The sequence below is a fragment of the Micropterus dolomieu genome, linkage group LG10 (assembly GCF_021292245.1).
Source record: "Micropterus dolomieu isolate WLL.071019.BEF.003 ecotype Adirondacks linkage group LG10, ASM2129224v1, whole genome shotgun sequence".
NCBI lineage: Eukaryota > Metazoa > Chordata > Actinopteri > Centrarchiformes > Centrarchidae > Micropterus > Micropterus dolomieu.
Window position 1 is genome coordinate 17,869,801 of NC_060159.1, and position 26,629 is coordinate 17,896,429.

Genomic DNA, 26,629 nt, shown 5'->3' on the forward strand with positions numbered 1-26,629 from the left:
CTGGTGCTGAGGCATTTCCGAGCTGCACGCTAGTCACTCTGCCATCACGGTGATCACCCAAAACACACATAGAGGAGCGTTTTTGGTAGTTTTGCTTCTGTTGATTGGCTTTTGACACTTTTACTTTGAAGGTGAAAAAACTAAACGCAAAGAAATGTTTAAAATAACCATAGAAGAATGCAGATAAACTCATACCTCTGTATTATTCTACATGTAAAACTAGATTAGCTAGTAATTATGTTTTACTGTACTTCCATACTGCAAATTACTAAACCAAACTTTTTCATTTTCAGATTTATTTAAAATGCATATACAATGTTATTTATATTAGTGTCTTTACAGATATTTTTCATGCTCTGCAGCTGTTGGAGAATTAAGCACTGGGACATGACTAGACAGTGTCGAGTAACAGCCAAAAGCCAAACTGTCTGAAAACCTAATCAAATGTGACATTGCGTTCCCTTAGGGGCTCTGTGAACTCATAGTTATTCTTCTTATTGAAAGTAAATAATCCATCCATCCATCCATCATCAACCGCTCATCCTGCGCACAGGGTCACAGGGGGATGGAGCCAATCCCAGCTGACAAGGCGGGGTACACCCTGGACAGGTCTGAAAGTAAATAATGGCATTGAAAATCCTGTCGTAACAGGTTTCCACCTGCTACCAGCTTGTACATGGCTTCTCTCCTCCATGTTGACTCAAAATGAATCGTAACAATCTAAAGGTTGTATGCAGGCTTCTTTAGACTTTGCACATGACTAAAATACCATTGAAGCTGGTACTGTTTCATATCAAGTTGGTGCTGCTCTGGCACCAATCCAGAGGAGATCAGTGGGGGCATCAGGGAATGCTGAGTCCATCTCTGGCCTGGAGCTCTGCAGTTGCCTGTCTAGACTGCCTGGCAGCTCAGTAACGATGAATACAACATCACCACACCCTTTAAGTCAACTATTAAAGAATGATTTTAAGGATTGAGATTTACGCAAATTAGACGGAAGAACAAGATCATCGAAGATTAAAAATTATTAGTAAAATTTTGGTTTAACTACTGGTTTCACAGGAAAGATAAACATTTTTAGCAAAAGTTAGACAAAGCGAAAATCAAAGAAACAGTTGTCGTTTTTCATAATTTATTGTACATTGTAATTTCTTCCATTATCTTATACCCAACCTAATAAACAGTACATATCCATTTATACAAAATATAAACTATAAGGGGGAATATAAATCTAACATCAACCGTTCCCATGTGGTTATACATACAGTAATTTCCTGGGTCTAACCCATGGATGAAGGGGGGAAGCGTGTCAATCAAACCCTCATTGTAAAAGACCAGGACTCTTTAAAAATCACAAGGCAAAACTGACACAAGTCCTGCAGCAACTGATTTGCTGCATACATCTATTTGACATTTCTAATAAAAAGACAGAAGAGCCAAATTATGGAGAAAAAAAACTAAAAATGTAATGTTTTATTTGAATCTCCTATACTGTATGTGCCAAACTTCACTTAACAGACAAAACCCATTCTGATATTAATTGCCAGGTGGATTTTAAGCCACAAAAAGATCCTCTGTACACTCAAGTGGTCCGCATTTCAATCAAGACATGTGACATGACAACCGCAGCCCTGAGCATCTCCAAAATGTGATGGCGTGACAATGGAAACGCAGGCCAAAAGGGAAGCTGGGTGCATTGCCATTCCTTTTGATTCCATGCAAGGGGCGAGCGAAGGGGACTTGTTGATCCAGCAGAATGCTAAACCCCCTTTATTGAAAGAATTATCTTGAATTACATATTTTTTAATCATTACTTCTGGAGTACAAGAAGGTTGTGAAGTCCATCTATTAGTCTTGTGGTCTCCGTGCAGTGAAGGAGAGAGGAGTGAGGCTGGACTGGTGGGATGATTGGATGGGAGGTGAGGAGGAGTGTTGAGGCAGAGAGGAAAAGGCTGGTCCGGGCTTCAACAGTAGCGCTGCAGGAGAGAGGCTGCCATGACGACGGGAATCAGGAAGGAGAAGGTACCTGCGCGCAGCGAGACACCTGCTCCGGTAGGGGTGGTGGAGTTGGCCGAACTGCTGTAGGTGTCTGGTGCCATGGTGGTGGCGTTGGGGTTGGAGGTGGAGTTTGTCCCCCCTGTGGGGCTTGTACTGTTCTGGGAGACCACAAGAGGAGGGATGAGGAAGATTAAAAACATGTCAAAACTATTCTGTAAGAAAGCTTCTGCTTCTTTTTTGCAAAAGGGGGAAATTAGACATCGTAAGAGGAAATACAATGATGAGAAATACAAGATAATGTAAATATACTGTGGTTTCACTGATGACATTTTAAAAGAATGCATTAGCTGAACTTAAATTTAAGGACGCATACTGAGATCAGGAACAAGTATTCCAAAACACTGAACATCAATTAAAATTTCAACGTTTACCAAACTTTAAATTATTACCACATTGTAACTTCTGACTACTGATTCAGCCACTGTTAAATACTTTCTAACAATAAAGGAGGGCTGGTTGGTCAGCCAAAAAAAAGATTAAAAAAGGACTAGGTTTCTGTGCCCCCTGTGTGTCAGGTTTCCTTTGGCACATTGCACTGAAGAGAAACTTGAGATTCTCCCCCCACCTTTGCACAGGTAGACAATACACTGCAACTGAATCATTAATTCGCTGGTGTGTAGGCTAATCAAGAGGTAAAGGTAAAAGTGTGAGAAAAAACATTGTGACTGGGAGTTAAGTTTAATTTAAGACACACATCAATTTCTAAATCGTTTCACTAGAATTCAGAATCATGTTAATTCCCCAAGGGAGCTTCACGTCTAGACTCTTGTAATCTAGATCATCTAACCAACTGATAGTTGGCGTCTAAACTCTGTCAAGAAACATCATTAAAGTCGAAAAAAAACCCATCTCCACGCAGTTAATTTCCATCCGTTGTAAATAAAGTTGATTCCCACAGCATGGACCCAATCAGTTCTAACCACCTAATGAATACATTTTACAGCTAAAAACATTGGTTTAACAGAAAATATGTCATCTTACCTGTGCTGATGAACATATGGCCAACACAAGGACTCCAAACTGAGCGATCGTCATTTTGGACATTCTTTTAAATAATTAGGCTATTTTTATTTTTGCTGTAATTTGGCCAGACGGAGGAGGCTGCCCACAGTCGCTGCTTCTCTCTAATGTGGACGCTGCATCAAACGGAGCTTTTTATAGCTTCTGGTCTGTGACGTATGTAGCAAGCCTATAGCATGGTGGAAATGAGTTGAAACAATAACAGTAATGCAATAATGGAAGGCGGTTTGACCGCAGGAGGTCCAATTACGCACAAAATGGCACACTTAAGGCAAAGCGAATAGGCTAGAGAAGTAAGCCATTAAAACATTTCCTACCATATTTGAATGCATTTTTTTGCGGCATAACTCTTTCAGAAGAAGTTTTACCAACATAGTGTCCCAAGAAGCTGCCATGGTGATAATTATTCGTAAGCCGCTTGGTTCAGGCTTTAATTTGGTTTATGGTTATTGAGATGCAAATAGCTGGCCTATTTCAGCTGAGAAAACCCAGAATATGTTATTTCACTTCGATTTGCACTGTGAAGAAAATGATATAAATCGAATGAAAGATTTAAAGAAAAGTGCAAATTGAAAAGTTAACACATCCTGCTGTACAGGCTACAGCTTTGAGTGTGGCAACAGCGACATCTAGTGTTCAGGATTGGGTTGCACCAGCTATTCATAAATCATTAAGTTTGAAGTCCTTCCTAAGATCTTATTGACTAGCTAGTTTCAGACTAGTGGTTTCCAGAAACGGGTTGCGCCATTGAAATTTAATAAATGTCTTAGCTAGTAAAAAGACTAGGAATGTGTAGATCGGTTGAGAGGAAAGATCTATAGCGCTGACCAATCAAGAGCATTCAACAGGAACTGTACCATCACAAGCCAGCACAACTTTTAAAAATGCAGCTTTACAGTCACAAAATGTAGCCTATGTCTTTGTAAATGTAGGCGGGACATGTTTTGCCCGCCCCACACTTTTCTCCGGCAATTTCGGAGTCGGCTCATAGCCGAGGCGGTTTACTGAGTGACTAAATCAATCACACATTCCGCATCAGACATAGGCTAAATAAAAGGTTGAAACATGCGACAGAGGGCAAAGGTGGTGCAGAAAAGTTAAGAGAGTAAAAAAAACTCGAGGCAGGTGCAAAGCGCCTCAATATTAGGCTACAGACTTTTCTTTTGTGCTGGTGTTAGCCTACATATAGCCTACTTGAAGACAGTAGGCCTACTGGGGACGCCAGCAGCAGGGGTGGCTAGTGACTTACAAGTAGTATAACGCAAATTTGCTAAATAAATAAAATAAAAAGGAATAGGCACCTTTTCACGTTCCTTTTTAAAACTGTAGCCTACTTTTACTCTTTACTTTCTTTGGGCCAGTAATCTACTTTTAATTTCGCTACAGTTATCATTCATAACTTCACCAGTCTGTAATCTGCATTTTGCTTCATTAACTTTACGTTAACCGAAATGAGCTGTCATCCAGGCTGTATGCAGATCAGCCATGGTGTCGGCGCTTGTCACAGTCACAGACTCACTTTCCATTAATGGCTGTTAAAAGCGTATTTTGTCCCTGCAGAGCAAATGTAGACTTCACACTGCAACATCTAAGTCTGATGGTCACTGGATTGATTCTGATATAGTAACAGTAGTGAAAAGAACACGCCATAATTGTCCATAATTAAAGAGACAAGCAAAATTAGTGGCTAGGCAGCAAGTGTGATATTTTAAAGTGATCTTATCAATACATCCATGGAGATTTAAAAAGGAAAATGATATAGAGATATCTAAATTACAGATAATCAGCAAGCTAAGCAAATTGTATTCTCTAGAAATAAACTGTTGCACAGCAGATGAAAGATATATTTAAATATATAGTAGAGAGTAATTGTACTTTTTCTTGAGTAAAGATACTCTACCTGCCACTGGGCAGCAGCACCACTACTAGCTCTGATATGGTGAACATGTGACAGGCAGCAATAGGGCAATAGCAAAACAGAGTCAAAGCCCTCAGACTCCAAAGCACCAGTTTATGGTAAGACTGATGATGACATGGCTTATTTATTTATTTATTGTATTCAAGGACTCAGCTGAGTTGATTACTTTAGGAGAGTTAAAGAGGGGTTTCTAGTTTTAGTATTTTAAAGGCTTATTTAGTTATGTACTGTACTTTCATTCTCAAGAATGCAGGAATAAAGATCTCTAAAGACAAACTCCTGGGCCATGTGTTTGCCCCTGTCTGTTACCATCCTTGACCTTAAAAACCTGTTAGGTGTACCATAAACAGTTTAAAAGTAGCCAAAATGTTCACACAGAGATGAGCATCCTAGAGTATTTTAAGAGGACAGAGGTCACAGGAGTAGGAGTAGAAATAACTGAGGAGGACGAGCTTGTAAGTTGTATGGATAGCTACTAGCCATAGTAAATTCTAAAAGTCACGTAGTAAAAAGACTTTGTTAGGCCAATGGCATGTCATCAGAGTTTGCATTGAAGACAGTTCTGTGTTCACAAACATGTGTTGGAGAGTCAGGGCCACCCTTCAGCGTCCCCCCAGGTTCAAAGTCGCTCCTACAGCCCTGTCTGTATACATAGAGAAACGTGTGTTTCAGAGTAAGTAACTAACTTTTGTAATCATAACTTATACTTTAGAGTGAGAGATAGATGCTGTTCCTTTGTGTTCCTTTAGGTATGTTGTATTGTTTTTGTTAAATGTTATTTACAATCTTCCTATTTACAATCGTCAAGATAAACAGCTCAAGTTTCAGGTCAGATATGTCATTTATGAAAATCAAAAATAGTTTATGTAAACTGTTCATTGTAATTTCATGACAAGACATTCAGAACCACCTGCACCTGCTTATCCATTTGTCATAACAGGTAGGCTAACTCAATTTTTATCATTTCTATTTACAATTTTATATCTAGCCAGGATTATTCATGAAAGAAAATAAACAGCAGCAGCACAAAATTTGGGAGGGGGTTGCAACTACAGCACCATATGACTAAATATAATTTAACTTTGATTTGATTACGTGATTTAGTTTCTGTACATTAGAGTAAGGGTCCCTGATCAGCTAGGCAATTTACTAGATGGTCTATAAGTACAGATCATGTTGTGCTTAAACTAAGATTGTGTTTAGATTAAAACATGACATGGAAATAGTGCACTCAAACCTTTACATCATTAAGCCTATGCCATTTTTTTTTCAGTGATTACCAACATGAGTGGGTTGGCTGATCATTAACTTATTTGTGCATTGTTATGTTTTTGTTTGTTTTTATTTATTTATTATTAGGCCTACTATTAGCTTACTATTTTTAGCTACTGTTATCTACCATTTACTATTACAAAACTGTTGTGAAACATGTCACAGCTGTGAGTCAAGTGTAAATGCAAATGGCGAGATAGAATTGTGTTATAGGCTACTAAGTGAATTCATTTGGTTTCTGGGCCAAAAACATCGAGCCCTTCATCGTGTCTGAATTTGCATGTAATTTGATGCAGGGAAAACACCGGGCTAAAAGACAATTGGCACACTTATTCAAAACTAGTGGCTAGACATCGCCCCCTAATGGTGTAAACCTCGGGAGATCACACTGTATCCCTCTGTAAATGCTGAAGAACACAGCACAGTCAGTCATCTTCTTAATTGACATGGCGTTTTACTGTAATCATGTAGGCTATCCATGGACAAAAATGCAAGTAATGATACACAAAGTGGCCAGTTTTTATGATTCGGTCCAGATGTTGGGAGATTGAAACTTTAGACAAATACTAACTACCATTTGTGCAAGTGGATTTCTGAGGGAATAGTGAGACGGTCTTATCCTCGCCTTCACCCCCCGAGAGGAACCTAAAGGGACAGCGCTCCCTGCAGATGCACCAGATGTGCGCTGTTATGGTGAACGGAGAGAGGGGCCTTTTGTGAGGCATCAGATAAGCCCTGTTCCCAAAGCCGGGTCGGATCGGGTATCATCAGCGGGTGTACGAGGGGGCGAAACCCAAGCCCTGCGCACTGGATCGGGTTTCTGTTTACACGAGCGTGGTCTCTGGATTCCTCCAACCAGAGCAGACCGAGGACGGCTGGAGACAGGCCGGAGAGAGGCTCTGAAACAGCCCTCTAGTCCCGCCTGTCTGTCTACCTCTCTGTCTCTCTGCATGGGTTTTAGTGGCCAGTGATATGACCAAGTGTAGACCTCAGTTCACCCCAATAAGTAGGAATATTAATCTAATAGGCCTACTAGGTTTAGAATGAAAAATATCAGTTAATGGTAAACTTATGGTAAAATAAAGTTATCCAAGTTCAAATAACATAGATGTTTGTTTATGTTGCTGAATGCAACTTGATCATCTCCGTCTTTTCACTAACCTGGAAACATGGTATTGTAATACATCCTTTGGCCTTTACCATCAAGAATAGGATGGGACAGATGTTTACGTTCAAGGCGGTTTTCTGAGCGCAGACACACACACCTCCCGCATATGTGAATGTCAATCCTGCCCTCAAGCATGTGGTACTTTTCCTAAGGCATGGGTAGCTCAGGAGCCAAATGTAGACATTTCAGGTGTCTTTTGTTTAGTGTGCACACATAGGTTTACACACACAATGTCACACACACAGGCACTGATCAAACAGATGCCATTTGAGAAAGCCCCTTACATTCTGCCATGGTATCATTTAACTCACCGAGCTCTTTTCATCTCTTTATTTTAAGACAAGAGCATTTGTACACTGTTTGTACTGTGTCCCCTCAGATAAAACACAGTCTTTGCATTCCTTATGTAATGTATCTGTTGAGATTTGGGAGGGGTGGGTGCCAGGTGTTGGGTTACATCAACTCAGAGGGCCCTCCCTTCCCTATCCGGAGAGGGCAGCACCAAGCTACACGCAAAGAGCACGAAGTAGACCGGAAACGAGGTGACTTTGCTTTCACAATAAAGGCAGATAAAAGGACATTGCCTAACAGCAAACATTATTTATAAATAATGGAGCTAAACGTAACCCCTTTATTTCAAGATGTACATTATTTCCTTGTGTAGCTCATAATATTTAGGCCTACTCAGTTTAGGTCATATTCAGTAATAGACTACTAGTCTGGGCAAACTCAAAAACAAGAGATAGTGCAGCGTTTATTCTTTAATAAATGTGTGAACAGAGCTCACGAGTCTTACATTGCGTAGTGTTATCGTTTCTAGTATTTCCTCAAATATCTTGTGTTTAATTTGAGTTTTTTGTTTTTTTGTTTTAGCATTATTACAAATGTTGCAACATTCAAATAGTATGAAAATTAGTAAATTCAATTAAGTTTTGGTCAGAGATTTTTGTGGTTTTTACTTTGGTTTTCTAGCAACATACAATGCAGTTAATATTCTGTTGGGATTAAAAACTGACATGAAAATACCTCATATCATAATTTCTTGAGACCTAAATAGTGATCCATGTAGCCTATGAATCCTCCAAGACCTTAAAGCATTTTGTTTTTGTTTTAGGTTCCAACATAAAGTTTCATAATTAGCTTGTCCTCCTCATGTATAGGCTACTTAAAAGTTGTCATTAAGAATTTACTTTGAAAGCCCCATATGGAAGCCATCTCTTTGTTACCGGTAGATGCTTAACAGCGGTGGAGAAGAGAGAGTGGAGATTGTTCGGCGGTGGAGCCTTCAGACCGGAGTGCACGCATGTTCAGTGGACTCGAATGGTGTGAAGCCCCAGATGAGGGACTCAGGCGTCTGGGAATGACAGGCGCTGTCACCAGGAGTGACAGCTTTCACACAAAGCTACTCCGCTAAAGACCCTTCCAGCTAACACTTAAAACTGATCCGGTGCGGATCCAGTCAGACCAGGACTATGCCAGAGATGGAGAAAGGGAGACCACCGGAAAATAAACGCAGCAGGAAACCTGCGCACCCCGTAAAGAGGGAGATCAACCAAGAGATGAAGGTGAGAGTGAGTTTGTGTACCTCTGCTTGATTAGTTTTTATCCCGTGAGACGTGTTATTGACCGAGCGATAACTTCTGTGCGCAGGTCAGCGGGAGAGTCAACTGCGCACAAATCAATGCTGGGAATAATTAGACAAGAACGGTTTGTTTTCAATGACTGCTCGCCGTGTGTCTTTTCTGTAAGCAATCAAACTTCCTGAACACACTTTTGTTGCAAATTCTGAAAAAGATTCCTGGGGCCTCCTAAGTGTGATTCCCTTAGAAGACGACTAACAAACAAATCATAGGCTAAGGTTTTGTTAATATATATATGGATAAATCTAAACTCAAAATGTCACACACTCAGAGAGGCACAGGGCGTTTTAATTATAGGCTAGATGTTGGCAGTGAAGAAGGGTTGGCCTTTGTCTTCTAGTGACGCCATGTCAGTGCAGCTGTGGCCGGACGCTTATGTCCAGCGGAGATCCAGATGTGCGTCACGTCTTCCCCACTCTTGCGGTGCGCGCACTTGCTGCACCACAGAGGCTTGCCCTCATGCCTTCCAAAAGAGAGGGGGTATTTATATCCTTTAAATAACCTAGCTCAGACGTACTTAGGGGGGAAAACTCTGTCACAAAAAAAAGATGCAAATAGTGCACCAAACTAAAGTTCCTGTTCAAATATACCGTTCACTAGAGCATGTCCTTTAAGAATCTCTCCTCTGTTGCCTGGGTTAAAGGACAGTCACCGCAGAGGCAATAATAAAATCACAAAAACAGACTTGATTCCCTCCCACCATTATGAGCCTGTTACTGTATGGAAACTAATCCATGGGTTGTCTGCTTTGTTTGGGTTTGGACACTGGCTATTTGAGAGTGTTGACCGTGGTGGTAAGTGATAGCCTATCCGAAGCTCCTTCAAACAGGAACTCAGAAATCTATAAAGACAAGCAGATTTTTTTAGATATCTGAAACTCCTTCAAGCAGGAACTCAGAAATCTATAAAGACAAGCAATTTTTTTTGGTTTGGGGATTCTGGCTTTTCGTGAGAGAGGAAATGTGTACTTTCTGTGTAAGTGGTTTGGATTGTAGCGCTTGATATCCAGGGGAGGTGTAGTGTTACAACTTAACTAATTTTAATCAAAACATGTGAAACGCTATCCCCCGCTTGATGTGAGCCTGCTTGAGCTGAATCTCAGGGTCGGCCCCGGTTTGTTGCCTTTGGCTGCAGCTCTCTCTGTGGTTTGGGATATGGCTTGTCACTCTCACAAAGCAGATGTTTGTCTGAACTGCCAAAAAGAAACAAAAACAACATTGTGGGAAGTGGAGGGGTGGGAGAAGAAAAAAATGGCCTTCTTTCGTTAACATGAAAACAGAAAGGCTAAATGACGCTGTATGCGTATAGGAGAGTTGCCATCGATGTAGTCCTCCCGCGAAACACCATGATACCCAGATTAGACGTGATGTGAAACACGCAAGGCAACTGTAGTGTAAAATCCTTCACATGTGTGCCTTCAAAATGACACAAATGGTGAAAGGGCAAAGGCAAGAGAGTGAGAGAAAAAAAAAAGACAGACAGGAAAGCAGGCAAAACTGATTTCTAGCTCAGCTGAGGTCCAGCCTGGTGTTGTCTCTGTAATACATCTGTTTCAACACCACATTCGGACCTACTCCCTCCACGTCAGCCGAGAGCGCAGCACCAGACACCGGATACTTAACTTTAATCATCGTTAGGCATATTTAGCTGGATATGATACCACTGCTTGCACTCACCCACACACTCTCCCAAACACACACACACACACACAGCAGAAAGTGAGCAAGCAAGGGAGAGATCCATTTCTTTGAGGCCCTAGTGCAGAGCAGAGGTCGGAGTGAGGAAAGCAGGGGAAAGAATGTGCAGTCAGTACTACAGCACTACAACACCACCACAGCAGGCTGGCTGTGCTGGAAAAGGGTGAAACCTGAGAGGCAGAGCTGTGTCGGGTGTCAGGGCTGGAAGGTGCTGGGGTGGAGGCGAGGATGGTGAAGATGGGATGTGGGAGGAGGGGGGGGGGTAGAGGAGAGGAAGAGAGACAAGGAGGGACAGGGAAAGCTGGGGAAAGAGAGTGGTAGACGTTGGAGAGAGAAGAAGGGAGAGGAGTGGGGCATTTCCGAGAACCGTGGGACCTCGCTGTGGTGTAGGGTGTCCCGCTCTGATTTCTGCCCGTTCCGGATCAGGTTTCTCCTCCAATCCGGTTCTCCCAAAAGCCACAGAGAGAGGTGGGTGGATAAAGAGAGAGACCTTTGTGTTTTCTTTTTTTTTTTCATCTGGTCGTAATAAAAAAAAGGGGACCACACATCCCATCTGCGGAGAGAAGTTTTCTTTTCTCCCTCTTTTTTCCAATTAAAAGAGATAAACAAAGGATGATTCATAGATTTCACACTGGTGTTAGGTTTTAAACCTTTCCGTCTCAGATTTAGCAAGAGTAAACAACTTGAATACATCATGGAAAAAGCGTCATACTGTACTTCACTGTGGCTGTATTAATTTCTCCAACTGGGCTGGGGCTGAAAAAGAATCCCTCGCATTGATTCAGCGTAGGAAGGTCTGATTATGTTTAACATAGGATAAAAAGTTCCACTAACAACCCTAAAATGTACATGCACTGTTTCCCATTTGCAGGCAGGCTGTGGCTAAGTTAACCTATGCCTTTACATGAAACATTAAGTGATTTCTTTTTCCTCTTTTTCTCACGCAGACGTTTGCAGAAAGCACCATGAATGAGCTGCTGGGATGGTACGGCTATGACAAGGTAGATCTCAGAGACGCGGAGGCCAACGAGATCAGAAACTACAGAGAAAGGCGTCAGCATGTGTCCGTGCTAAAAGGTGAGGGCAGGTGTCGACAGTTCACTGTTCAAGAGTCTTCTTGAATTTGAACAGGTTCTTCAGGTTTTGGTGCAGACATTGAGTCACTGTTCAAATTTGCTAGACATACTCTGCTATAGTTGCAACTTCTTAAGTTTCATTCATTCAGCTGCATGTATTGTTTCTCAGCACGGTTGTACTAAAAATCAGTGTAGGGCATTGTTACTGTTTATTACAGTACCATGTACGCCATACGGTGAAGTTACGCGATTGTATTGCATGAAAAGTCCAAGTCATTAGTATTATATAACATTCATGTCTTTCAGAAAACTCATTGCCAAAACCCAAGAGCCTGGACACCAAAGTCTGTCACTCGGTTCTCGCCATGAAGAGTGGAGAGAGAGAGTCCTCCAGTGTCCCCTCCTCTTCACCCTCCTCTTCCTCAACAAGTTCATCCCTGGCCACCCCCAAAGAGCACAAGAGTGCCCCTGTTATTGTCCCCCTTATAAAGCCATCAGCAGGTAATGGGCTATTGGACTACACAGAAAGAGGTCGGATTTTAGCTCATAGGATCCCCCCCCCTTCACACACGCACACATAATCCATGACCTGTATGTGTTTATACATGAGTATATACAGTCTACTGAAGATTCATAAACCCCATGCCTAGGATCCAGATACCTGGTACTATCATTTCTATTTTGTTTATTGTCCTTCCAGAGATTCATACAGTTAAATATTATATTATTATATTCAGTGATAGCATAAAACTGTATCATATGTGATCTGAAATGAAACAGTGATTAAAATAGTCATGTGCTGACTTTTTAATTTGAGAGGGTTATCAGGGTGAACAGTGTCAGAACTGCAACAGTGTCATTGTCACAGTTCTTACACAGTGCAGTCAATATTGATGTAAAAACCTTCCAACTTAAGATGTCATTGCATACATGCAGTCTTTGTTGTATTATAATGTACATAATCAAACCAGTTCACAATGCGTCAGTGTCCATATACCTACGGACTGCACAAAGCAATGATGCAGATAATAAGAAATAACAGGAGTGTAGCAGGATCTCTGAGCTCTCTGAAAAAATATTGACGCAAGACGTCTTTTATTCATTCATAGTAGGGTAGTAGCCCACTGAACATTTGGGAGCCCCTCTAGCTGTGGGCCAAGATTCTATTATTCTCTAACATATTGACATTATTAAAACATACTGTACACTTGATCAGATTTTTGTCTAAAGGATCACTTCCTGGTTAAAAAGATAAAAGCTCACTCATGTCTATTGATTTCTGGTGAGATTAGTCCACTGGAAACCACTTGGCTTTAACTGTTCACAGATACTGAGAGGTAAAGACTTCTTACGTGGCTGTCTAAATCTTCCAAATTCAACACTAGTCTCATCCTTAAAAGATCTGTCAACCCAACAGCCACACACACCTCTTTGGAACTCGGCTGTTTTAGCAAACCTGGGTAGTAATACCTTTGCAAATTACAACTCATTAAACTTTTTTTCTGCTTTTCCCCTGCAGTGGAAGATGTGCAGAATGTGCAAATAGTGTGTGTTTGGTGCCAGAAGGAAGGGGTAAAACGCTACTCTCTATGTATGGGTTCAGAGCTCAAGAGCTTCTGCAGTGAGAAGTGTTTTGCTGCCTGCAGACGGGCCTACTTCAAACGCAATAAGGTTAGTGGTAAAGGAAACATTTTAATGTACAATACATATCAGCATCACTGTGGGCAGTCATAAACATTTTCCTTTGTTGGTGAGATGTTGATGATGATGAATGATCTGTAGATTTGTATTTATATTTTTGAATGTGGTGGGTTCAGTAGATTGTCACACACATACAGTACAGGTACTGTGAACAGAGTTTGTGTCAGCTGTGTCACTCTCATAGGACACCCAGGTATCAGGTGGTTTCTAGCTGGTAAACAGACCTTCAGAAACAGATACTCCTGATTTTGTGAGGTCATAACTGATGGATCAATTTACAGGAATTTAAAAAAGGGGGATCTCTGAGAACACACTTTCTAGTTATTATGGAGGAGCCAGTATAGGAATGGTGGGAGGGAGGTCAAAGTTTGTAGAGGACACTTAGTATCAGTTTCACGTTAATGGAGTAGGGGATGGCCATTAAGTGGCATTGGTCTGGAGGACAGGAAAGCTGCAACTTTGGAGAACCGCTCTGACGCACATTGCTATGATTTTTCACCTTCCATTACAGCATGGATATACCCTCTTTGCGGTGTGACAAGCAGCTATATCACCTGTTGTTTATACTGTGTTAGGTTTATTCACATGGCAAAATAGACAAAATGAAAGGGCTGAACAGACTCTGCATGCAACAAGCCCTCTAGTTTTTCGGATGGCGGGGAGGAAAGCATTGCCGTTGGCTTGTCGCTGCTTGTCTGAGAGGAAAGCCAGGAGCCCTGGGGCGAGGTGTCCACTTTCAGTGCATACCTTACCTTCAGCTGCCTCATGTTTCGTAACTCAACACGACTCAAGGGTCACAGAGATGGGGAAGCACTCAGATCCACAGCAGATCAGCTTACATGAATCAAGAGGAATTTCCTATATTAATACAGGCAAGGCCATTAATAATGTGACAATACATCACCTGCATTATCTCCCTGCTCGGTTGTAGAATCATATCTGTTTCACAACACAGTGATTTCCCTTTGCTGTACTGACCTTTAGGGTTTGGTGCCATGCATGATGTTCAAACTGCTTCTAACCATGATGACAAGGCAATTCACTTGAAGCAATTTTTGCGCTTGTTATGTAAGAAGCTCAGCTTGGGTTTTATGACCACAGAATGATTCCAGTGTAGCATTTTGATTTAAAGCAACGGCAGCTACATCATCATGAACTAGAGAATGAATCCATCAAAAGTAGGGATGAGCTCATATCTGACAAACTGCTTCACAGTTCATGGCATGTGTGTCACCCTGTGGTTTTCCCCTGTTAGGCCAGAGATGAAGACCTCCATGGTGAGAGATCCCCTCAGCACTCCCATACAGAAGACTCGCCCAGACTGGTGTTGAAGATAAACAGCAATGTCAGAGTAAGAGGACTCTATCAATGTATCTTTTGTTTTCAAATGTAAAGTATTATTACGCATAGACTATCAAATTACAAGATTAAAACAGCTTTATGCACATGTATCTTGTGTTCCTCTTACCGTAAGAAGTTAGGATAAAGTGAGCCTATCTCCCATGACTGTATATTTGTACAAATTGTTTGTTTTCAGCTAGGATCTAGGATCTATCATATCAATGACCCTCCACAGTCTCTCTCCCCTGTGCCACAGGTATGTGATTGGTGCAAGCATGTCCGTCACACTAAAGAATACCTGGACTTCGGATCTGGTGAGGAACGACTTCAGTTCTGCAGCACCAAGTGTCTGAATCAGTACAAGATGGATGTTTTCTACAGAGAAGCCCGTGCAGCTCTTACAAGCTCCAGCCCAAGCAGAGCCAGCCAGGAGGGGAGGGCGGACAGCGGTGTGAGTGGGCAAAAGCTACTCACTCCTGAGTCTTGGAACAGCAGCAGCAGTGCAGGAGAGGCTCGTCATAGAAACCTTTCCCCTAAAGGGGCTACGCCAATGCATGGATCAGCAGAATCCACCTCCATCTCCACCTCAGAGGCATCCTCTTCTAATTCCAAGGTCCCTGTCTCTGGGCTGAGGACACTGGAGAGACCCATCCATCCTCCTCCACACCCCCCTGTTGTGGAGGTATCACCCCATCCTGCTTCCCTTCATCCTCCACCTCTTCCTCGCCCCCCTTTGGAACATCAGCCAGTACCTCAAATGCACATGCCCTTCATCAGACCTCCTCTTCATGCTCAGGGCCTTAAAAGCCCCCTTGCCAACCACCCCAGACACCCAGGCCCCCCTTCCAGCCCTATTCACCGACCTCCTCACTCTCCTCACTTGCAGCCCCCGACCTCCACTTCCATGAATCCCCCTGGACTGATGCATCCTTTCCCAGGAGCCTATTTCCCTGGGTTGCACTCCCCTCCTCTGAACATGATGCCAAGAGGTCCAGTCCCAATGCCTCCTTTAATAAACTTTGGTATTCCTTCCTTCAGCCCTCTTCTGCCCCAACCTACTATACTGGTGCCTTATCCCATCATTGTTCCCCTACCTGTCCCCATACCCATTCCTATCCCCATTCCAGTTCCTTCTAAGGCAACCCTAGAAACTCCAAGTCACAGTGGTGTTATCCAGCCTGTGCCAGAAGGGGCAGACAGGGGTAGATCCAGGGCTACCAGGCCACCATCTCCAGGGAACCCTGAAGGGGTAGCCAACAAATTGGGTGGAACATTGACTCAAGGTCTCCCCTCACCAAGTGATCCCAACACAAGGGACACAGATTGGGTTAAATCAGAGAGGTCATTCCCCTCCCCAACATCCACATCCCACAGTGGCGCGTCCTCCCCCAGTGCACCGTACAGCGAATCCCCCTGCTCAGCCCCAGAGTCAGAGGTGCTGATAGACTTTAAGCAGTCAGAGCGACAAGTCATTCAAAGGGTTCTCCAAAGGACCCAAGTGAAGCTAGGGCCCAGTCCCAATGGAGTGGTGGATGTAGCAGTGTCTGGAACAGGGCAGGGTACCAGATCAGGGCTCCACGACATCATCAGACCCTCCCCTCCTCTGACACAGTCCCCTTCACATGACACTATCTACCACCACCGGGACTCCCACACTCCACCTTCACACACCCCACCCAGCCCCACAGGGAGCAGCCATCCATATGATGCCACGTCATCTGCCCTGACATCTCAGGACCACGGTCCAAAGGAGATGTCCTCTCCATCCACACCCGCCAGTCCAGACTCCTCCCTACCCCAGAGAGTACCAGCAGCACCCCCTGACCCTGCACTCAGTGAGCTGGAAGCTATCAAAGAGAACAAGTGCTCTGTTGTTGGCCCTGTGCGGGTTGAGGTCCCAGTCAGTCAGTCAGAAGAACCCTTAGCAGTAGTCGGGGAGGTAGGAGAGGACCCCCATGTACCTGATGAGGACCATGCCTATGCCCTGCCCACAGCGCCAAAGACAGGGACCACCCCACTGCTCTTGCCCAAACTCAGGGACAAGGGTAGCATGCGGAGCCCTGCTAATGTGCCCAGTTCTGGAGACATGGAACCAGCTCTGAAGAGGCGATGCCTTCGAATCCAGAATAAGTAGAGGATGGAGGTGAGAGATTCTATGACAAGGCGAGGCAACGTGTAGATAGCATTGCTTTCACTAGGTGTTCTATCCGATATTACTGAGTTGCACATTAGAAGAAGAGAGAGAACTGTTGTACCTTGTTATCTTACTCATACATCTACAGAAGACATGCCATAAGCAGCCCATGGATGGGATTTACTGCATCAGAGCATTTCAGATATTGTCAGGTGAATTTAGGAGTATACCAAGTTGGCTCTAACTGCCATTTCATTGTTCTGTATGGCAAGCCCACAAATGTGATATTCTGTGTTGGTTAAATTAAAAGCCAGCAATTATTTTTAAATGCCATTTGACTAGGGATTGGAAAATGTGCACATACACACATTCACACATACACAGGGCAAGCTTAATCACAGGTCTCGCAGTATGCGCGTGGTCACTAAACAGCATGGCGCCAAAGAGAGAGAATCCCAGTAACCTGGCACTGCTCGGGGCTCTAAGGTTACAACAGGGGAAGGAGGTGGAGGGCACAGGCAGTGAGAGTCACTTTGAAAGGCGATCACTTCACCACAACCTGACAGTCACAATGCTTTGTTTGCATGGCGGCCTGTTTTGTAGGCTCTAGATTTGTGTCTGCATGTCTGTTAAAGAGGGAGGGACAGATTTATGTTTTTAACCAATTAGCTGATGCTTGTACCCAGAACAGTTTGCAATGTACGGGAAGGAAGTATGTTCATTGTCTTGACAAGGACAGATGGCTGCTACTAAATCATAACTGTGACCTTGAGGTTATGGGATGGTCTGTCCCACCTGACACGCAGACAGAGAGACAGATCAAGTGAGGTTGACTAAGTGGGACCCCAAAGTCAAACTCTTGCTTCTTGCAGTATGAAAAGTGAGGCAGTGCAGACATGTTTCTGAGGTCACTGTAGAGACAGAGGTGATTGTTGTAGACTACAAGGCGCTGTGAACAGAGAGCAAGCCCTTAGTTGTGATAGAGCTCTGGGGCCTCACTAGAAACACAGGGACAGGAACCAGAGTGCTCCGATTACGCATGTCATAATGACACCCTGTTCTGGCTTTGGCTCGTCCCTCTCCCATATATGAGCCGTCTCCCCTTTCAATTTTTCTTTTCCCTTTTCCTTTACTCACCATCGCTGTCCCCTGCCAACCAGATGTTGTTGTTAGAGTGCAGCAGAAAATCCCTCCTTACTTTGGACCGATCAAAGAGCCTATTGATTTCACTTGCCTGATTGGTAGTCCAAATGGCTGTTACACCACCCGTTGTCCTCGTCCACTGGTATCTCGCCATAATGCGATCATTTTACCATTTTACTGTATGTCCTGAGATTAATCCGCTGATATTACAGAGATGGTTTTAGATTTCAGCTGGCCTGCTTTCCTCTCCATTTTCCTCTCCAAAATGCCACGGGTCAGCTTAATAATTATGTTTAAAAATGATGGCTGTTGATAGAGAGAGCACAACATAAATCTTTATCCTATACCCCAGATGTTTGTGCCCTTTCACTAAGTAAATTCCCACTTTACTCTTTGTCTTTTGTTGTGGTCTCATGCATCCCCTTAGTAACCAATACATATGAAATCACAGCATGCTGCTTGTGTCGTGCAGATGGATTTATGGCCCCAAGTTGTGTGTAATGGGAGCTGGCTGCCGTATGCGAATGACTTTAGCTCGCCACCTCTGTGCTCTGGGCCGAACATTGCTGTCCAGTTCTATTGTCTCCATTGCTAAAAGTCTTTTAAAAAATCTGACAGAATCAGCAGCCAACTGGAGGATTTCACCTCAGGAAACAGCCTCTTTTTTTCCATCTCAGTTTTCCTTGCCTTTATTTGGGATATTTTATAGCCCCATGTAATCCGATCCCACCACATGGGTATTCGCTGAGCGTTTGAAACTAAAACGCAATGGGACAGAGGGAGTACAGAACCCTGGATTGGCCCTTACATGTGAGTGTATGTGTGTGTGCGCGGCTGTTTATGTTTAATGTGTGTGTTTGAATGAAAGTCTGTGTTAGTGTGTGAGAGAGAAAGGGGCCAGATGTTCCTTGTTTGATTGTGCCCTGTGCGACAGTTATCTGAGTGTTGACATGACTAAAAGCCTCATTCTCAGTGTTTATGTAGAATGGGCGGATTAAGGAATGAGTGTCCAGAGCAGGAGGGGTTGATATAAGATATGCTAGAAATTTAAATTACACAGAATCAGCCCAGAATCTATAACATCTCACCGCTCTTTCCCCTTCTTTCTCCCTCTCTCTCCACCTAATGAACAGACTCCCTGTTTAACACTGTACGGTGGTGCCAGATTCAGTGCCACGCCCTCTTGTGGACAATGCCAGTGCTAACACCCTCCAGCCAGTCCCTCAGCCTGTCCACCCACCAGAGTGTTGCTCTGCCTGTAGACCAGCAGGGTGCCAACCCAGGAAGCAGTCCAGATGGTCATATTATCACAATTCAATGTGGGGGAAGAACACAACACAGTCACAAATCTTGTCTTGGACCAAAGAGTATTGCTGGCTAGTGTGTTATGTTGTGTTCAGTGAGCGCCTGATACGGAGCATCTCAGATCTTCTCCCTGTCTGACGTTCCTCTATAGTGTCTGTATGTGTGTATGTGCGCACAAGTTAGTGTGACTGCCCAGATGCGCTCCTCCTCCTCCTCCTCCTCCTCTCCTTGCTGTACACAGCAGACAGGGCTCTGATCAGCCTTGTGTGGTCTTCTCAGATGGAGCCCGAACATGATCTCTTTCCAGGGGAAACGGTTTGTTTTCTCTGCCCGGCTTGCACAAAGAGCCACATTGTTCCTCTCCCTATATCCCACGCTGACTCCCCACTCCAGGTTTTGGGTTACCTGGCCGACGGGGGCTCAGACTTCAGGAGCTTTTTTTATTTTTTTGACCGACAGCCAGGAATATAGTATACCCTTCTCCCCTCCACCTCACCGCCCAATCTAAATACGGTACACAGTAACATACAGTAACAGTTGTGAAGTTTGATTTCTCAGAACTGATTGCCTGTGATTCCCTCCTCAGCTCACTTCCTTCAAGGGAGGAGAGAAATTCTGCTGAGATTAAGACTTCATCCCTGGGCAGTTTATACACTGTGTGGAGAGAGCCTGGCTGGGCTGTTAAGACAGACAACTGAGCAATATAACGCAATCTCTGAGGAGAAAGGATGCTCCCTCTGCCTCCTCTAAAAAAAAATAAAATGACATAGAATATATGATATACAGTATCTGAGATGGTCTGTCAACACGTCGTCCTGATGACGCTGGTCCATAAATGTGTGATTTACAGACTCTCCCTCACTTTTCACCTTATCTGCCAAACCTTTTTAGCAAATCAGAACATAAATCACTTTTGGCACAAAGTGTCATGCATGTTTGCTTTAAACATGTTTGCTGAACATTTGTGGCACATGACAGTTCAACTGACCCTGATTCCAAGTTTTATTTTATGTCACTGGCTCTGATCAGATGATTCTAAAAAAAATCAGGCATGTAATATTACCAAATGTGGTATTATACTCAACCGTCAAATGCTGTAGTATACAGCGATCAGTATTACAGTTCCCGCTATTGGGAACATCTGATGAGATTTGATCCCGCTAGATCACTTAGAGGCTTTGTCAACACTTGTCCCATTGTAAGATTTCAGTTTTTTTCTAGTTGAACTCTACACAGATACTATGTGATGTTATATTAACTTATGGATGATACATCTGTAGATTTCCACAAAAAAATGCTTTATTTCTTCATAATATTTTTTTTGATGATTGTATATTGTGAGTGCCGAAGCTCTTAAATGCCCCTATGTTTGTATACTGTATCCCCACTAGAGAGCAGTGTTTGCCTTTGTAACTTTGCACCTGCCCTTTTCTGACAAGAAAGCACCAAGAGGCCCATAGGCTGCTGAAACCCATACAATTACACAGAACACTACACTCGGTGGTAGCTGACCGATATCCAATGCCAAGTAGATAGTTTTTCCTCCACATCTTGCTTACATTATTTTCTCATTACATTCTAATATTGCCTACCATTACAGCTGTGTCATACCAAGAAAAACCAAGCTACCCTTCAGTGCCTCTTCTTAATGAAGAGTTGAACAGTCCCCCGGGATAAGTAGTCATCATAACCTACTCCTAGAATAACTCCAAATGTGACGCACCCCTGCTATCATTCCAAAACTACATGCCTATCAGTTTGTGTGTTTGTGCATGTGCCTAGAGCAGCAACACATTTCTCCCCACTCATTCCAGCCTACACCATCACCACAGGTCATGCCATTATGTTAGTGTCATCCTCGGCTGGCCAGGGGACTCTCTGTCATCAGCTTGTGTGAGCCAGTGATGACATCACTCAATGCATATAGCTGCGGTGTCAACATGTGGTCTTATACTCTGACGCCAGAGGCCAAAAAATATGTTGTTAAGACTGCCATTGATGGTTTTATTGCACATTTGAATCATTGCCATTTCTGACCTGATACAGGATGTGTGTTAATCCAATGTTGTCCAACAAATAAGACTTTTTTATGAGACATTTTGTTGCTGTTGTTGCCTGAAATGCATTGGTACCCCTGTCAAACATTTAGCCCACTGTCTGAAAAGATTATTCACAGATTGTATTTGACTATAGACCCAGTAACCAAGAGCTTTGGTGGAGACCTCTTTGTAAAGTAAAATAAATAAAAGTTATTCTAAGAGCAAGGAAACGTGTGGTGTGTTTTCTGTACTTTAAATGTTTGTTTTCTTAAATTGTCAACCCAACCGTCTAATTCTGAAAATTTGCATAAGTAATTCACACACATAAAACAATTATCCAGATTTTGAGCTGTGTATAAGGAGTGCAAACGCACTGCCTTGTAATTTTCTATTTTTAGTGCCAGCGTATCTGTCGCATTAGCATTCCTAAAATACTGAGGGTTGGTCGAGGCCCTGTGCGGCGACGGTAAAACAGATGAATGAGATAAGAGAGCAGGAATTCCGGCTTGGTGAGGGCTCGTTGGGAACAGTGGTTGGAGGTAGCTACTTGTGGGCGGGATGGGGAGTTGGTATGCCGGCCTGGTGCAACTGTCCAGTGGTAAGAGAGAGACCAAAACTGCTGGTCAAGACTCCTCAGAACATTTATCAGTCCACAGCAAAATAGGGAACAGACATCGGATTCAATAGTCACCGTCTATTAGGCAGCACAAAACCGGACACAGGGCTTTGCCTTCAAAATAAAATGTGTCCATTTTTATCAACGAGATTAGGCTGCATTAAGTTAACATTGTGTTTTGTTATTATTGTATTATTTCTGTTTGATCTTTAAGATTTTGGTTTCAAATTGTATCAACAAAATGAGAGACAAATTTAAAAAACTTTAGATGTAAATTTTTATTTGTATATCATTTCGTACAAAATGGCGCAGATGGTCTACAGCGTGCTTTACAACTGTTGTAAAAATACATATAAAAAGGAAGATGACGAAAATTTAGGAAGATTTAAAAAAAATCATACAATAAAATACATAATTAAAAACAAATGAAACAGCGAATAATGACATTCCTTTAAATAAACTACATAATTAGCGTGAAAGTTAATTCTCAGCTCATGATCCAGAGAGGTTTGATGTGATTGTTTGGTTTGATTGTGCCACGTACGGAATTTATTTTACATAATATTTTTATATTAGCCTATTTAATACATTTATATAGGCTAAATATATAATTGTGTTTGCATACTCTAAAATACATTTCAATAGTCTTTGTATTTATTCACATATTTACATTTTTTTCATAAATAAATATTTAGATGATAAAATATTTAAATAGTTATCTTATATAGTATACTAATATTAGGCCTAGGTCTATATTAAATACATGTATTATTTATATTAATTCCAATTTTGACTTTCCTTACTCTTCCTCTAATTTATTTATCCATTTACTTATTTGTTTATTTAACTATCTTCTGTTGGGCTATTTATTTATGAGTGTTTTTTTAGTTTGAAAGTTCTAACAGGAAGTACTGCGGTTGTATTCTGTCTGACTTGACAGCAGTCTGTCCTCCAGACTTGACACGTTGTGGTCGGATCCGATTTGGTTGTACCTACCTGGAAGCACACGGGGCGCACCTGAGAGTGAAGTGCGGCTTCACTCGGCTCTCGAAAGCCCGCTCGGGTTTCACTTCCCTGTGAGATATTAATGAAACGGAGTGAGACAGCGTAGCAACTTTGGCAGCGGGTAAATAATTAACCACTGAACACAGTTTACAGACGAGCTGGCATGAGGAGCTGAGCCAAGCGGCAGCGGAGTGCGCCTACCGCCGCCTGTGAACCGGGACAAAACAAAATAAACAACCCTACAGGTGTTTTTGTATTTTCTGCTATTTCATGTCATTTGATCTGGATACACGGTGCTGTAATCATGCTTGGAGCGGAGAGCAGGCTGGAAAGCCGGTTAAAGAAGCTGGAGACCCTGATGAGGAACCCGCAGTCAGCACTAAACTTGGAAACCCTACTGGTGAGTTTGCGTTTACCTTCAAGGTAGGTGTCATAACTTAAACGATTGACACGCAAAAGCCGTGATGCCAGTCATAATTCTGTCATTAACACATGAAGAGACACGCCCGTTGTCTCAGGGAACAGCTGGAGTGAACGAATCAAACATTAGTTTGAACAATCTGAAGAAAAATGCTAATTATGGTTATTGTGTGAGCCAATGATTGGACAGTAGGCTACTCTTTCTAACGTTTAAGATTACTGCTAGATTAAACTTTGTTTATCAGTACTTTGGCTTTTAGTCAGGGAAACCCCACCTAAACTCAACGTGTTGCCACCTTTTCCTGAGTTGAATACCCTGAATACACTCCTCACTTTTACAGGTATCCTATGATGGGAAAATATACTTAAAGCTAACTCAAACTTTTTTTTTAACATCAAACATGGTTAATTTTTTAAAAGGGGCATTAAACTGACTCAAACTGATCGTCATTCAAAGAACAAAAGAACTAATCAGTGCAAAAAGTCATTGCTAATTCATCCATCTTTTTTCTCCTCCCATCACTCTGGAGTCTCTTTGTGGCCTCTAATTAGCAGGACCCCTCTCTGACCTGTCCAAAGAATGTACTGAGCCCACTTTGATAAAACTTCAGCCACTGATCTTCTCTGCCCCAACCTCTGAAACAGATAGGCCTACACATTTTTGGGGGTTTGGTTTTATGCAGGGCTGTAGGCTACTTGTGTAAAAATTACATTTGAAACCATGGCAAACGTAATGGCTTTCAGACAATCCAGAGATACCTGAGGAAATGTCAAGACAGGATGAACATGCTTTTCAACATGCTTTCGCTTTCACGCTTACGCTCAGCAATTTAAATAATAAGGTCGGGAAAATGTTCAGAAAATCATTGTAACTGGTGAAGTCATTCAGCTGCTTCATGCGGGTTTGATATTGACAGAACCAGATTGTCAGGCACATTATCCTGGTGATATTCGGTGCAAACCCAGACAGTCGTGCTGAGGAATCATTATTGGGGCCAATATGTCTTCCCAAAACAGCCCCTCCATCGCCAGCATATCCTGCTGGAGGGAACCGTGTCTATTCTCAGTGCTGATGAGTCACAGCCACTGCTCTTAGCCTTACAAGAACAAACCCAATTTATGGCATCCAATGACAGAATCATACAACAAAGTTAAATGAATCAACTTAAATCCCACGTCCACTGTCTGTCCTAATCTCACCAGTCATTACTCTCAGTTTTATCACTACAGTCAGCTGCGGTCTGGTTCCAAGCAGCTCTGTAGTGGATGTAACAATGGCCACCTAATTCTGGGAGCTCCCACACAGGAAGCTGAAGTCACGTCCTGGAATTGAGATGGAGTTAACCTGCCCTGACCTCCCCTCACTTTTTTCCTGTTTGTCCATAGTAATTTTTGTTGTGTACACTTTTTTTGGTTTAGGCAGGTTGTTTTTTTTTTTTAATCTGTGGAACTAAAGATTCATGTCTGAGTTGAGAAGATTTTTAGGAGATAAGCTTTTCTTTCTTTTTTTTTTTTTTTTTTACAGTGGGCATAATCCTAAAACGTGTAATTGCTGTTATTCCACCAAGTGTTAATAGTCACAGAAATCTTGCTAGAGCAATTTTTTGCTAAGTGAGCAATGGTTAGCTGGATGAGTGATGATTTTTCAGTCAGCACTTTAATACTTGATTTATTTGTTATGTGGTTCTGCTGTAATGACAAACTCATTAGTAAATGAATCACTGATACATCTTGACTCTTGATTTATTGTTTGTCTTCATCCTCACTGCCTTTGTTGATCATTGCTGCATATATGTATCCTGTTGCCCGCATGCTCGCGCTTGTGCATGTATGTCCTTGTGTACATACATCATTCAAACAAAATCTTGCCCTATAGTGGTAGCAAACAAATACACCCCTCCCTTCAAAAGCTCTGTCCCCCAAATTTCATTTCTCAGAGGTTTCTCCACCGTTGAAACATGTCCGCCCTTTCCTGGTCATATAACTTTCTTCTCTGCTTTACGCTTCAGACCTTTAGGCTTTTTCTTGGCCATCTCTCCTTCTTCACAGTGCCTGGAGTCCAGCGTGTTCGAATGGGCCGGTGTATAGAACTCTCTCTTTAACTGTCCTCCGGCCCCCCATCACTACTGTACTTGAGCACCAACGCCACCTGCTGTTGATTGGCGGGAACAATGTTGTGTGGCAATGTCCACACCACTTTCTTTGTTTTCCACTTACAGAACCAGGGCTGTGTAGGAATTCTTTTTACAGGAAAAACAAGAGCTAGCAAACCGTAAGGAAATAGTTGCTGAATTTAGCAAGTGTATTGGATTACACTCACTTACTATGCCTTTAACTGTATGGCAAAACTTGAGATTAGATGTGACACTACTGTATTCATAACTTTTTTACTTGAAATTGATGAAACCTAGACAGATTTGACAAGACAGTTGATAGTGAACTGTAACCCTAGTACAGATGTCATTTCTAACTCTTTGTGTAATTTTTTTTACATGTACTGGTACTGTACTGGTTTCACTCTTTCAGATGGTTTTAAATTTTAAAAACCCACATTTCCTGCTACACACACGGAGAGGGCCAGTAGCATCAACACACAAACACACACACACTGCAAATGCTTCATTTGAATCTGCTAAAATTAGATTATATTTACGTATGATTCAAATGATATCAACTGTCATCATGTATCAGTGATTCAAATTAGTTGGCTCACAGACTGTTAATAACAAAGTTTCCTCTCTACTGCAGTAACCATTGCCGTTATAACGCGCACACACACACACACACACACACACTGTGTAAAATGATCACAGATCCTCAAGCACTCCGCCTGAATCCAGACCCATAAGCTGTTTGTCCCACAATAGCTTCTGAGGCTTTAGCTCTATTTCCACCCATCTGCAGTGGGGGAGATCTCTCTCCGCACCGCTGCTATTTAAAGGTGCAGAATTGTTCCACATGCCCCCTGCCCACCCACTCACATGTCCCCGAACAAACAGTCCGATAGACACTATGACTCAACTCCCCCCCCCCCCCCCCCCCCCCCCCCCCCCCCCCCCCCCCCCCCCCCCCCCCC

The 26,629-nt window shown here is 42.7% G+C and overlaps 2 protein-coding genes and 1 long non-coding RNA gene across 6 annotated transcripts in view; 2 read left to right on the forward strand and 1 right to left on the reverse strand.

Annotated features, from left to right (window-relative positions):
- Positions 1-1,314: 1,314 nt before the first annotated feature.
- On the reverse strand, positions 1,315-3,647 carry LOC123978104. The gene is made up of 3 exons (XR_006826870.1): positions 3,396-3,647; positions 3,040-3,247; positions 1,315-2,156 (listed from the first exon to the last, which is right to left on the reverse strand). It is a non-coding gene; the product is annotated as an uncharacterized LOC123978104 (long non-coding RNA).
- Positions 3,648-8,713: 5,066 nt separating this feature from the next.
- On the forward strand, positions 8,714-21,737 carry LOC123977788 (sine oculis-binding protein homolog). Of its 3 annotated transcripts, none has more exons than XM_046060759.1 (7): positions 8,714-9,001; positions 11,721-11,850; positions 12,156-12,350; positions 13,369-13,520; positions 14,806-14,901; positions 15,127-17,034; positions 19,302-21,737. In XM_046060759.1, the coding sequence occupies exons 1-6, from the start codon at positions 8,909-8,911 to the stop codon at positions 17,023-17,025; spliced, it is 2,565 nt and encodes an 854-aa protein (XP_045916715.1). In that variant the 5' UTR covers positions 8,714-8,908; the 3' UTR covers positions 17,026-17,034; positions 19,302-21,737. The 3 variants fall into 3 exon arrangements, with proteins under 3 accessions (XP_045916715.1, XP_045916716.1, XP_045916717.1); XM_046060760.1 differs by having other exon boundaries at positions 20,060-21,737; XM_046060761.1 differs by having other exon boundaries at positions 15,148-17,034.
- A 1,347-nt stretch (positions 21,738-23,084) lies between these two features.
- LOC123977529 (rho-associated protein kinase 2-like) overlaps positions 23,085-26,629 on the forward strand; it is a 34,702-nt gene continuing 31,157 nt past the window's right edge. Inside the window, exon 1 of one of the 2 annotated variants that reach the window (XM_046060277.1) lies at positions 23,085-23,556. In XM_046060277.1, coding sequence (XP_045916233.1) covers positions 23,404-23,556 — 153 coding nt within the window. In that variant the 5' untranslated portion in view covers positions 23,085-23,403. The remainder of the gene's footprint in view (positions 23,557-26,629) is intronic. The other variant, XM_046060278.1, reaches the window with a different exon arrangement.

What these genes read in the sequence shown, in the direction of transcription:
- LOC123977788 (XM_046060759.1), top strand. Translation starts at nt 8,909, where the DNA reads ATGCCAGAGATGGAGAAAGGGAGACCACCGGAAAATAAACGCAGCAGG. An exon ending in AGATCAACCAAGAGATGAAG is followed by an intron (nt 9,002 to 11,720) that starts GTGAGAGTGAGT and finishes TTTCTCACGCAG; the next exon opens with ACGTTTGCAGAAAGCACCAT. An exon ending in CCTTATAAAGCCATCAGCAG is followed by an intron (nt 12,351 to 13,368) that starts GTAATGGGCTAT and finishes TTTCCCCTGCAG; the next exon opens with TGGAAGATGTGCAGAATGTG.